This window comes from Simochromis diagramma, unplaced genomic scaffold, assembly GCF_900408965.1.
Source record: "Simochromis diagramma unplaced genomic scaffold, fSimDia1.1 OVJJ01000596.1, whole genome shotgun sequence".
In the NCBI taxonomy this organism is placed as follows: domain Eukaryota; kingdom Metazoa; phylum Chordata; class Actinopteri; order Cichliformes; family Cichlidae; genus Simochromis; species Simochromis diagramma.
Window position 1 is genome coordinate 3,411,356 of NW_024387245.1, and position 12,571 is coordinate 3,423,926.

Below are 12,571 nucleotides of genomic sequence, written 5' to 3' on the forward strand. Positions count from 1 at the left end.
TTGTTTGACTGATGGGCTGAATTATGTTTTTTTACTGATTAAATGCCTGACTGGTGAATTGCCGATGATTGGCTGACTTCCTGCCTTTCTGAATCTGTTTTTGTGAAAGTTTGGCTTTTCGTCCTTTGGCATCTTTGTCACACTTTGCCTGCTGTTACATCCCGCTAGCAATTACTGTGGGTGTGTGTGCGGGAAAATGCATGCACTGTACACTGTGCCTTCGTGTGTTTGCACGTGCTGTTTGAATTACTTGTTAGGAGCCTGCAGAGTTGCAGTGACAGCAGGAAAATGATTTGTGGCAGCAGGTTTTCTATTCTCAGATGAAGGATGAGGTTATTTGAGGTAAGAGTTCAAATGAGGAAACTATTAGAGAATTACCAATGTGTGTCTGGGTGTGCATGTGCGTGTTTCCTTTCTGTAATCCTGAGGTATACAGTAAGCTTGAAAATGAAAAGTTTTTTGGGAAACTGGTTCTGGCTTCATGTCAGTCTCTCAGCCCGCAGTTTGTCAGCTAAAGGAATACATCTGCTTCTGATTGCAGTGCAATTCAAACCTCTTGTACTGACTGTGAAATACAACCAATCGTCCAGAGTAACAGATCAACCCTATACACAGTGTTTCTGATTTAAGATGTTTATTGGTTTATCCCTGGATTTACAGTAATGTTAAAACAGCAAAAGAAAGTAGTTAAAACATGTTGATGTGTGATATTGTAAAGCATTGTTTGCTGTTCTTTATCATAAGCAAAGCTAAAAACGTTCTGCTCTCATACTCAAAGCATGGACATGACACTGAGATTGATCTTCTCATCAAACTGCCAGCAAGAAAGCAAACAAGTCTGTTTGCCAAAACGGCAGACTATTTCTTTGAACTCTATGAAGTAAAGAAACTTCCAGCATGCATGTTATCAAATAAAGTATTATTAGTCCAGTTCTAATTATAGCTTAGATGCAGTTAATTTGATAACAATGAGAGGTGGTTTTAGATAGTCTGCATACAGGCTCCTCTCAGGTACACCACATCCTCCTGTTATGTTGTCATTCATAGTTTCTCAGCTTTCATTTGCAGCCAAGCATGACTATAGATCAGCACATACTGTGATTTGGAAGGTCATTCAGAAGTGGCATTTTGGCCTTTTTGATCAGGATATGAAATTAATCCAAATCCTTAATTTGGAATAAATTCACATGCTGTGAATCCAAGCAGTTCCTATTGAGCTTCCCTGTTTTTCATTGCACTGGTTTTGATAAACCACATAACCCATGTTCTTCAGTGTACCAAAAACAGCTAATATATTATAATAGTATCTAGACATCAATGGACCATTAAATAAAACGTTATAATGAAAAAAGCTTTCAGTAAGATTGCTTTGCGTCATGAGACCCATACATCTGCCAACAGGAGCCCTTCCCTTACTCTGCAAGCTGAAGACCATCATGACAGTCAAATCATTACAGTGGTTGGTGAGGTGACGAAAGAGCGCAGAAAAGCTGCCAACTAAAGCAAAAAAACAAAACAAAAACCCACAAACCTTATGTCTGTGTTCCAACGCTGCTTTGAGGAGAGACAAGTCTTTAATGTGCAACATGATAAACATTGCTGCAAGCAAATTAACAATAATAATAAGAATCTCACTGTTTCCATAACAAGAAGGTATAATAACATCTCTGAAGGCCTAGAGAAAATAAGTTGCCGAAGGAAAATTGCAACTCTTTATTGCTTTTACAAAAGTTCTTATTCGGGTTGAAATCCAGTGTAATATTCTACTATAAACAAAGGCAAAGCTCTAATGGTAATGTGTGATGTGAGACGCCAATTTTTGATGCCAAATGAAAGGGGAGGCTGAATTAATGGGTATTAACTTCACTCAAGACAAGAGTCTTGATATATAGTAATGGCAGACGTTCAGGTTGCGGAGATGAAACTAAATTGCCAAAAAAATCAACATGTGGAGAATTTACTCTTCACTTTGCCGCCAAATACAACAGTCCCCTGATGACATTCAGGGAAACTGAGCCTTAGAGAAATCAGTCTTACTGTATTGACTCTCTGCCGGTGATCGGCTACTTCCTACACTGGTGTAGCTGAATTGTTGATTTAAAGTTAAAAAGTTCATAAAGTGATGATTACTGGAGGAAAAATCCACAAAGGAAGAAAAAGTATCACATGTCCTGTCAGAATAAGATGTTTTTCCAGATGTGCAATTTTTTTCCCCTCTGTCATGGTGAATTTGATTTAAACCACTGACAGATAATAAAACTAAGTCTTCAGTCCCACCAGCTCTGTGAAGCTATTCACAAGGGTACTTGAACCCAAATGCTAGCACCACAATGCTAACAGGATAATATTTAACAGATATAATGTTAACATCTTCCAAGCGATTGTCTCCAGATTGCCGTTACCATTTGAGAGCATTTCTGTCAGGAGATGTTAGTAAAGTGGGATTGTTATTTCCATCTACAGCAATTTATATTTGGCACCACTGCTATGTTCTGTGGCCTTCCCACCCTTACCCACACAGGGAAAGCCTCAAGTGGGGAGAGCATTAGCTGGGATGTAAGTGGCAAATGGATCAGTTCTTTTATAGCACTTTTCTACTGTACCTAAGGGGTCAAAGCACTTGATATAACTTGTCTCATTCGCATAAGCACCTTTTTCTATACACATGCTTCCTATCTAAGAAACATTCACAAAGGATGCATTGGAGAGCAACTTGGGTGCTCCAACAATCCAGGCTCTTAGTATCTTGTCGGATATTTGGCACACAAACTAGAGCAACCAGGGATTAAACTAGCAACCTTCCGATTAGCAGATTACCTGCTGAGCTACAGCCACCCCAACTACAGAAACTATATGCATAGATATCTTAAATGGCACACCAACCTGTATGAGAATAGCTCTAGGAATGTTATCAGCTGGTACCGGTGATTTGCCTGCCAGAACTAACCCTACGGTTGATAAGCTATACCCCATTACCTTCAACTGCCATAACTGTTTCAGTGTAAAAAATCAGGGTCATGTCTTCTTCAAATAAGCATTCTGCTAGCTCTTTGGTCATCTAACTTGCTTCTTTGTTTAGTCAGATGTGGAATTAGAAGCACATTGTGATTCATTTCAGGGTTAACTAGTGTTCCCCTCACCTGTTTCCTCCTCTGGCATTAGAGGCTTCTGTGGCTTTTGGCTCACTTTTCAAATTAAACCACACAGCTTTTATATCCCTGTTGCATCTGTAAAGATCCTGTTTTTCAGAGTACAGTGTGGCCTGGGGCAGGCAGCATTATTTTGTGCCAGCGGATATCTGGATGATGTTGCACAGTCTGTCCATCCGGGCTAAATCTGAAAGGCTTAAAGCCACAACGTGAGGGAAAAGAAAAAAAGATTCTTCCTGCCCTTGTAAATTCCTTAGCTGCTCTTTAAATTATTCACGTATGGCAGTTTAAGCAAACATTTTGTACGGAACTCATTAAAACTCACACCTGAAAGCTGCAGTTCAACCAAAACCATCCACTGTTAGCTACTCCGGGTAGTTGTGGCTGTAATTTCCAGCTATTAATTATATAAGAGAGGATTCAGTTACTCAGGTGTTTTATTCTTAAAATAGGTTTTAAAGTGGGTGAAGAAAATACATTCAGTAACTTGCACAACATTGCGTCTGAGTGAAGTAGCTAAAGTTTCTGTTGTTGTTGTCTAAAATGGCTTTCTGTGTACACAAGTTACTACATAATTTTCATTGTGGGGATCCCCTTCCACAGTAACAGGAACTTTGTTGTTTCTGGAGAGAGTTTTTTTTTTTAAGCATCCACCCTGAGGATGTGTTCCTGTTCTACTGACCAGGGAGATTATTACTGAAAAGTTACTCTTCCTGCTGCTGAAGAAATGGACTGAGGCCAAGACACTGAGCGATCAGCTGCAGGGTTACTGTACAGAAAAGAAAACACCTGTTTCAATCAACAGCCTGCCAAGTGTATCTAGATGACTGAGGCAAGGAGTTACAAATAGACACAGCTGAGGGGCACAGTGTGAAACAAGGCAGGTGATTTCTGTTACAACATGCAGACAAGAGGACTGGGCACCCAAAATCCAACCAGACTCAGCTTTCAGCTTGTTTGCTTCAACTTTTATTTTTTAATGATTTGAAAAAGAAAATTTGAGCAAATTCAGCTTGACATTGTGATAATGCTTGAATGTGTCACTGGAGCTACAGCAAGTAAAATAAGTATTGAACACATCACCAGTTTCCTAAGGAAATGTATTTCTAAAAGGTGTCATAATTACCATTTAACAGCATTAACCTGAGGCTACAGCCCTACACACCAGCACAAATCTCTATCCAAATGAAGACACGTGTGAGCTTACGTGTGGCTGATTTCACCACAAATGATGGCTCACTTTATCACGGTGCTGTGCAGGGGTCCATATTTACTCAGCTTTAACATCACCCTGGGCTCTTGGCTAGCTTAGCGTTAGCATGCTGTCTGTACAGGTGCCTGCAAAGAGCCAAACTTATGTTAAAAGTATAATGCAGTTGTTTCTGTCCTGGAGCGGTTTCCACTTTACCATCACACTCTCATCCTTGTGCAATAAAAAAAAAAAAAAGTAATGTCCATATCCATGCTGCAGACTGCAACACTATTTTCCTCCTACACACAAACTAAAATCAGCTAAATGTAACGAGACTGTAAGAACCGATAAGCGGGATCAATAGGCAGGCAAAATAACAGTTTCCCTGGCAGTGTGTTTGGGACGATCTTCCTTCTAAAAAGGTCCACCCTCGTTTCAACATCATCATCATCATCATCATCCTGGTAGATTGCTGCAGATTTTTTTTAAATCACAATATCCTGGTACATTTTTCCATTCCACCGTCCTTCAATTACGTGCCAGTGCCGTATGCTGAAAAACAGCCCCACACCATGGTGCTCCCACCTCTAAACTTCAGTTATGTGAAATTGTTTTGGGGTTGATCCAGTGCCCTATTTTCTCCAAACATGGTGTGTATTATGGCATCCAAAGAGTTTAATGTTGGTTTCATCTGACCAGACTACATTCTCCCAGTATTTCACAGGCTTGTCTTAATGTTGTTCAGCAAACTTTAAACATGCTTCGACATGCTTATTCTTCAGCAATAGAGTCTCGCGTGGTGTGCAAGCACACAGGCCATGGCGGCTGAATGCATTACTTATTGTTTTGTCTTTGAACCAATTGTACCTGCTGATTTCAGATCTTCCTGTAGCTCCCCACATATGTTCCTTAGCTCTTAAATAACACTTCTGATAACTCTTTTCATTCTTCTTGCTGGGAGCACCTGGTTGTGGTCGTCACAGTGAAATTATGTTCTTTCCAACTCCACATTATGGCCCCAACAGTGCTCACTGGAACCTTCAGTAGTTTAGAAATTCTTTTGTAACCAGCACCATCAGAATGTTTCGCAACATCAAGGCTACAAAGGTCTGCTCAGTAACTTTATCAATCACAAGAGGTTTCTTGTGCAACACCTGGTAATGAGACCTTTTTATAAGCCAATCAGTTGGGACTGAAGCAGCTGATTTTAATTTGCAAAAATTGGCAGGATTGCTTTCTAATTACTAATAGATTTCAGCTGGTGTCATGACTTTGCATGCTTTGTTGCACCTCCCTTTCTTCATGTGTTCAACAGCACATTTAGAAATACATAGAAAATTGGTGACATGTTCAGTACTTAATTTACTCGCTGTATTGACAATTCTGAACAGTTTATAAAGCAATTAACTAATTAGGAGTACAGTAGCACACCCTCATTCACAAAAAAGTTGAGAAACTCTATGAAATGTAACAGTAACAGAAGACAAATATATCTAATTTCATTAGTATTTATTTATTTATTTTATTATTTTAACAGTTTGCATAATATGTGTTTGTAAAAACATCTTCTGTGCTCAGATTATATCAAACCAATCATCTTCAGTTGTGCTTGGCATTTCGGCACTTGCTGTATCAGGCATTTGTATCTTGCTTGGTTTTCCACTACTGTATGGAAGTGCAACATTAAATTACCATTTTAATACATTCTTGTACTGAACCATTTCATTGTCACTGTAGAATGCATACAGCATTAATGTTTGACATCTGCTGTGGGCTTTTCTCAAATGGTAACATGGAGTTTATCAGGCAGTATTGGGCAGTAGATGGGGCTTTTGAAGTGCTGCTAATATCAGCTGCAGCAAACTTTCAGGTTAGCTACTGTTAATTAAAAGTGTGTGCTGGAGTGAAAGGACTGTGACAGCTTTTGTTACAGTACCACATTCCTTGTTCTGGGAATGTGTATGTATGCTCTCATGTAAAGGTAGTTAATATTCTCAGAGTGTGATCAACTGTATAAATTCTGCTGTCATGCAACATATAAAACAAGATTTTAAAAAAGTCAGAACTTGAAAGATCAGAAGCTTTCATACGAACCCAAAATATAAGAAGACATACATATAAACACGTACATTCAAAAATGCACTCACACCTGGAGATGGAGAGAGTAAAAAGAGAGTTGTGGCAGGATGTTGAGAACTATACTTACGTGCTTCCTGTAGACGTAAACATACAGTAGGTGTCTGCCCCTTTGATTTAAAACGTCAAGTGATCACAGGGTGTTTACATGAGCTTTAGATCTACATCACTGCACACTCAGAATATTTTGCGATATGGCAACACACTATGCAAATGCTAATGCAAATTCTTCATGTAGATATATATTTATTTTTTACTGTACATGTTGTTAAATAGAACAGTTTAACCGTTTTATTAAGTTTAGGCATATAAAACTGCATACAATAAATACTTTCTTGGTAATTACTTGCACAAGGATTAGCATCAAGCACCCTCACCCTAAAATACTTACCTTTTTGTCTTGATTAGACAATGATTAGTCTATAGTTCCACATCAAGAAGCTCTCAAGTGAATATTTAAGACATGTCAAACAGAGTTGGTGTTGTCAAATAACTCAGTAAGAAGCAAAGTTAAGTAACACCAGACTTGTTAACCAACTCATGGAGCACTGGGTTGATTTTATATAAGCCCACATATATACAACAAGATATTCTAGTAAGAACAAGGAGTTAGCTTTTGTTTCAATAACTGGGTTTTTGTTACATTTTAATGCAGTCACATGTGTATTCTATGAAGCATAACTGTCATTAACTAAAATATCTCTTCTTCTCTCTGTTCTTTCTGTTCCAGAGGGCACCTAGACCGGTTGTTCTCCTGCCGAACATAGTGCCTCATATCCACCAGGAGCCTGTCACCCTTATCTGTGTAGGCCTACTGCTGATACTGATTGGGCGATGGATTTGGATACAAGGCAATACAAACACCCAGGACACCCAGGTTTAAAATGAGAGTGGTAGACCTAGAAACCCGGCAGACGTAGCATTTTTTTACTAACTGTTTTTGGATCTACTTTTTTGGGGGGAACTCATTTTTAGCCTCTACTCTCTGCTTTTCCATTTGCTAAAAAGACTCTCCTGGAACTCTAATCCTTTTTTGTGTTTGCACCAATGTTTTTCCGTCATGGCCTCAAAGATTTTGTGATGCTACCAAAGAGGCAAGATTTTGCAATTCTTTGTGGGCAGGGGCAGTCGCAATACCTTAATATGCCTCTGCAAAATGACGCCTGTGGAAATTCAAATGTGCCTTGAACAGTTTCTCGTTTACTTCGCTAGCTTTCTATACAATTTTTTTTTTGTACAAAGATTATGTTCTCCCCAGGTCAAAATATCTGTCAAAATGGATGACTTTGGTTTGGAATTGCACCTGCATCACATTCATTGCCATCATGCAGCAGACTCATGACCTCTGTAGGAATCAGCCGGACCAGACTTGCATCAGTATCCAACTTGTTTTTAAAAATACTTGTGGCAGATTGACAGCACACCAGCATTTTAGAACTCAAATGAATTGGGTATTATGTTTTTCTTGAATCTATAATCTGGATTATTATCCCTTAAAAGGTACTTTTAAGTTACTGATATATAGCAGGAGACATCTGTATGAATCTTCATTTGTTTTCTAAACATATATAGCATAGAAATTGTTGTCTTCTAAAACTGCAAAATTGATGTTTTATCACTGTGTTTCATGACTACTTTAACAACAATTGGTACATAATATACAGCACAACCTGATAATGAACTGAGCCCACCCAAGTAGATTTTACCATCTGCATCTTTTAGACTTTATCAAAAAACCCTTAATCATAACAGAAGATGATATTGAACCAACTTCCTGCAGTAGTAGATACAAGTCTTCCAGTCTCCACTAGAGAACTCAGAAATGGGTTATACCACCAAATACTATCTGTGTACATGGCTTCCTGCAAGATGACATCAAAATGCAATAACAGTTTTCTTCTTTGGTCATTTTGTATTCAGCATTAAAGCAAAGAAAAAGAGTGTGTTAATAACCAAAATCTGAATGTGAGTGTTCCATTTTTGTTCAATAACAAAATTGGAGGAATTGTTACTAAGTTGAAATCCAGTTAGCAGAGTGGTGTTGATGAACAAAGTGAACAACAAAACTATTAAATAGTGTCATTTCATAGTGTCTTGTTTATGCATTATGCAACCTTTAAATTTAAACGAACCAACCATTACTGTCTTCCACCTTCTTCGTTAAGCATCTGGTTTTACCAGGCAGAGTGCAATGGTTTCTTGACAAGGTCACGATATCCGTATATTAGCACAGTGATTCAGACCTGGCCAAGTCTCCATACGCTTGCCAGGTCATTAAATAGTTAGTTAGAGTTTTGGACAAACACCAAACATTGAATAGTGCAAGTCAAAGACTCTTAAATAACTAAGTGATTAGTGAACAGCGGAAATAGAGGCTTCAGATTAAAAACATGTATTTGTATCTTTGAACTCTTGATGCCAATGAAAACCTTTGTTGTGTTATAATGTAAGAATTCATGATCCTTTAAAAAAATAGATATTGGGTTATGTTACGAAAAAATAAATGTTACCACTTAATCCTGATTAAATCTGAAGTAAATACAAACAACTGAGTACACTTGTCTGTGTTTACAAATATCAGAATTTACTCCCATTTGAATGTTGAGGGTAAATATAAATCAGTCCATTTTCTTGACTTTGAACATTGTTTGCTATATGAATATAATGTGGTGTCAAAGGATTATGCAAAAATACATTTAACCGAAGCACTTTATAATACCAAAAGTGCATGCTTCTACTAGGAAAGGTGAAGGAATCAACTGTGCACTACAGTTTATTGGAGGTGGGAAACCAAATCAATCAATACTTCTTATGATGTGATTCATGAAAATTAGAGAAAAAAGACACAGACGCTCTGTTTAACTGGCTTTTTTGAGAATAATCACAACATCCCTACCTCCTTTAAAGCATGGTGCACAGCCAACTCCTTGAACTTTTCTGACAAACTTTACCAAGCAAGCAGACTGGCTAGGTTTGGTTGGAGTAGTAAGCATTAAACACTGTATTTCAAAGGTCCAATGTGAACACTGACCAATTATATTTGTGTACAACTCGTGTTTTCCATGTTGGTTTGAATGGTACAAGTTGAATATTCCCAAATTCATTGACATAATATACGTTAACTTGATCGGTACCAATAATAATAAAATGACATTGCCTAGTGTGCATGTTTGTTTAAGCATGACACAAACAAAAATAGGGAAGTATTTTTTATGCCCCTGTGAGCAACCTTGGAGATGTACTGTGCTATTATGTGTGATACATGTGTTTGATTTAAAACTTCAGAATCAACGTAGTTCAATCACTGTTGACGACTCCCTGTGAGGTTAGCCCAAAAGTTTGTTGTAACACAGCAATAATCAAATGTACGTTTGCACAGTTGTGTCAACACCACTGAAAATCACTGATACATTAATGTGCTGGTATTTATCACTGCTACATAAGAATTTCAGCTACTCTGTCAGCTGTGTAATCTTACATTTTAATAGCTATTCATCAGCTATAAGTAATCATTTTCAAGCTTTCTCCTATGATATGATGAGATGGTTTAGGACTGGTCACTAATTGAAGGTTTTGCAGGCGTTATCTAAAGATATTTAGCATTACTTGTAGTGGATAAAGTCATTAGAATAATCTGTACTTATATTGGTAAAAATCCACTTCTGACGCAGTGTCATATAGATTATATTTGTCATATAAACATCACCGTACACATCTGGCTTATTGGTACAAGATTAAAATAAAAAATCGCAACAAAGAGACATTAATGGCCATAAAAAATACATTAAAAGATACAAAGAGATTTAACATAACCACAGAAAACCACAAAGAGCTCTTACCAATGTATTGTTTATTTCCGAGAACCACATTTGTCCACTTATGTTAGCAAAACTGCCACAGCGCAACCTAAACAGAAAATGCAAAAGTTGTTTTACACTACTTTCTGTTTCTGGTTGTATTTCCTCTTTGTTCTATCTTTTCCTGTTGGAGTAATGTATTGCATACCATGTAACCTTTCAGATTTGTCTCTGTTTGGAATTGCACACGTTCCAGGTGTGTGTTCGTGTGCACCAAACCTAAGTGCTTTTGCTTTTGTCTCTGCTGTGACACTGAGATCGCTGTAACTGCGTGTTGATTTTTGATATCGTGCCATGTGAAACCTACAACCTCATTTTGAAGTACTGTATTACAGCTGGAGTGTGAGAGAAGAGCATGGCAGGGAGGAAACTGAAAGATGAATTAACGGCTTATGAAACTGATATGGAAACCTGGCAATGTGCAGATTCTCCGCCTATCATTTGTAGGTGTTAGAGCACAGAAACACTTGTATTACATTCAGGGTTTTACTGACTCGCTTTAACCCTGCTCAGGCTGCGTTCGCATATTGTGCTGTGCTCTTTGGGGCTTTAAGATAACAGCTATTATCTACATACAGTTATGTGAAAAAGCAAGTTGCAAATTGTTAGCTTTTTTGGCATATCTTCAGTGCCGACTGATAAAGGTGGTCGACATGACAAGAATTTTTCAATCATGAATTTGACAAAAGCATGAACAGATGTAATGATGTGTGGAGAAAGAGAGTCACCGTTGGTCTTGGTCCCCTTCGGCAGAAATCATTTTTAGCAGGTGTTTTGTATAATTGTTATAACTGTCCTTGCTAAATGTCTAAAGTTGCAAAAGTTTTTAAGGGTTTTACTGATATTGCTGCACTTTTCTAATCCCCCCCATAACTTTTAAATGGGATCATATTTGGGTTGTTTTATATGACCTTTCATGGTTAATCAAATCCATAACCCTCAACATGTTCTTTTTGAGGTAAATAAAGGTAAATAAAGGTAAATATATTTGCAGCTGAATCAAAGACTAGACAGGCAGGCTAGACAATAACCTAGGTGGGAAATCAACAGCAAAATTATTATCCACTATACTCCAGAATTGAAATTGCATAGGCTGAGAAGTTAAAATCTCCCCTGTTTCTGTTTGTTGTCTTGAGTTTTGTTTTGTTTGGGAATAGCAAAGGCTTTTTTATAAATGAATAAATACAGTTGAGGTCCAGTGATGCATACATGTTGATGCCAACAATTATAGGCGATACCTTCAGAGTTTGTGATTACAACTTTTAGATTTATGAAAACTTCAGTTTGCATCAGTCTGCCTTTGTATGGAATTTAAGGTGGTTCTAAACCCTGGTTGAAATGTTCTGGTTTTTGAAGGTGTGGCGAACACCTTTTCCACTCAAATTATTTACATGGAAAAATTACATAGTACATTTATCCATAGGCATTTTATGAAATGTTTAACAGATATGCCAAAAGAAGCCAGACTATTAAGACTATTCTCATGACAGGAAAATAAGAAAAAAAATAAAAAAAATCAGTGGAATTGTTAAAAAGATAAAACACACAGTATAGTGGACCCAGAGACATAGCGGTTTATTTTGCTTTTGCTGAAAGTGCTGTACAGAAATGCATCTCTTGGATGGAGGTTGTTTGTGCAAGAACTGAGACAAACAATTCCAAATGACCCAGTAAAATTGTAGCAAATTTGTCTTTTGTTAATATTGTAACTGTACACTGAACATGTAATTATTGCTTCAATTTAAAATAAAGCTTTTTACATTCAATTTAATCCAAAAATCAGAGCAGTGTGATTATTTGTCAATAGAAACCATCTTTTTATTCTAATTTGCATATGTTTGGTTATAGAAAGTTGTTTATTTAAATAGAATTTAGTTGTTAATATGAACAACTGTGAATGTGTAACCAATGTAAAGGTCAGACTTTGTTTGAGGCAGTCATGTGTACGTTTTCTTTTTTTAAAAGAAAACAGAATCCCCCTATTTTTCCCCCAGTAGCCCATTTGCAGCTGAATTTTATGCCTAAAGACTTTGAGAGATACTTGTTTGCCATACTCAGCTGAAGGCTTTTATATCACATCCACACACATCCAATATGCTCACTTTATTTGGAAGTATTAGTGAAACATCTAAGTGAAGCGTATAAAATTTCTTTATGTACATCTTTCAGAAAAGAAATTATAGAAGCAAAATATATTTTATTAGCAAATATATTTTATTTTTATGAGATCTGTATTT

At 37.3% G+C, this 12,571-nt stretch overlaps 1 protein-coding gene across 2 annotated transcripts in view; it reads left to right on the forward strand.

Moving 5' to 3' along the window:
- LOC120714225 overlaps window positions 1–12,105 on the forward strand; it is a 31,070-nt gene extending 18,965 nt beyond the window's left edge. For both annotated transcript variants that reach the window (XR_005691373.1, XM_040000335.1), the window contains one exon: window positions 7,208–12,105. Coding sequence is in view for 1 of the 2 variants with exons in the window: in XM_040000335.1 (XP_039856269.1) it covers window positions 7,208–7,360 (153 nt within the window). In the remaining variant the exon portion in view is untranslated. The remainder of the gene's footprint in view (window positions 1–7,207) is intronic.
- Window positions 12,106–12,571: the final 466 nt, after the last annotated feature.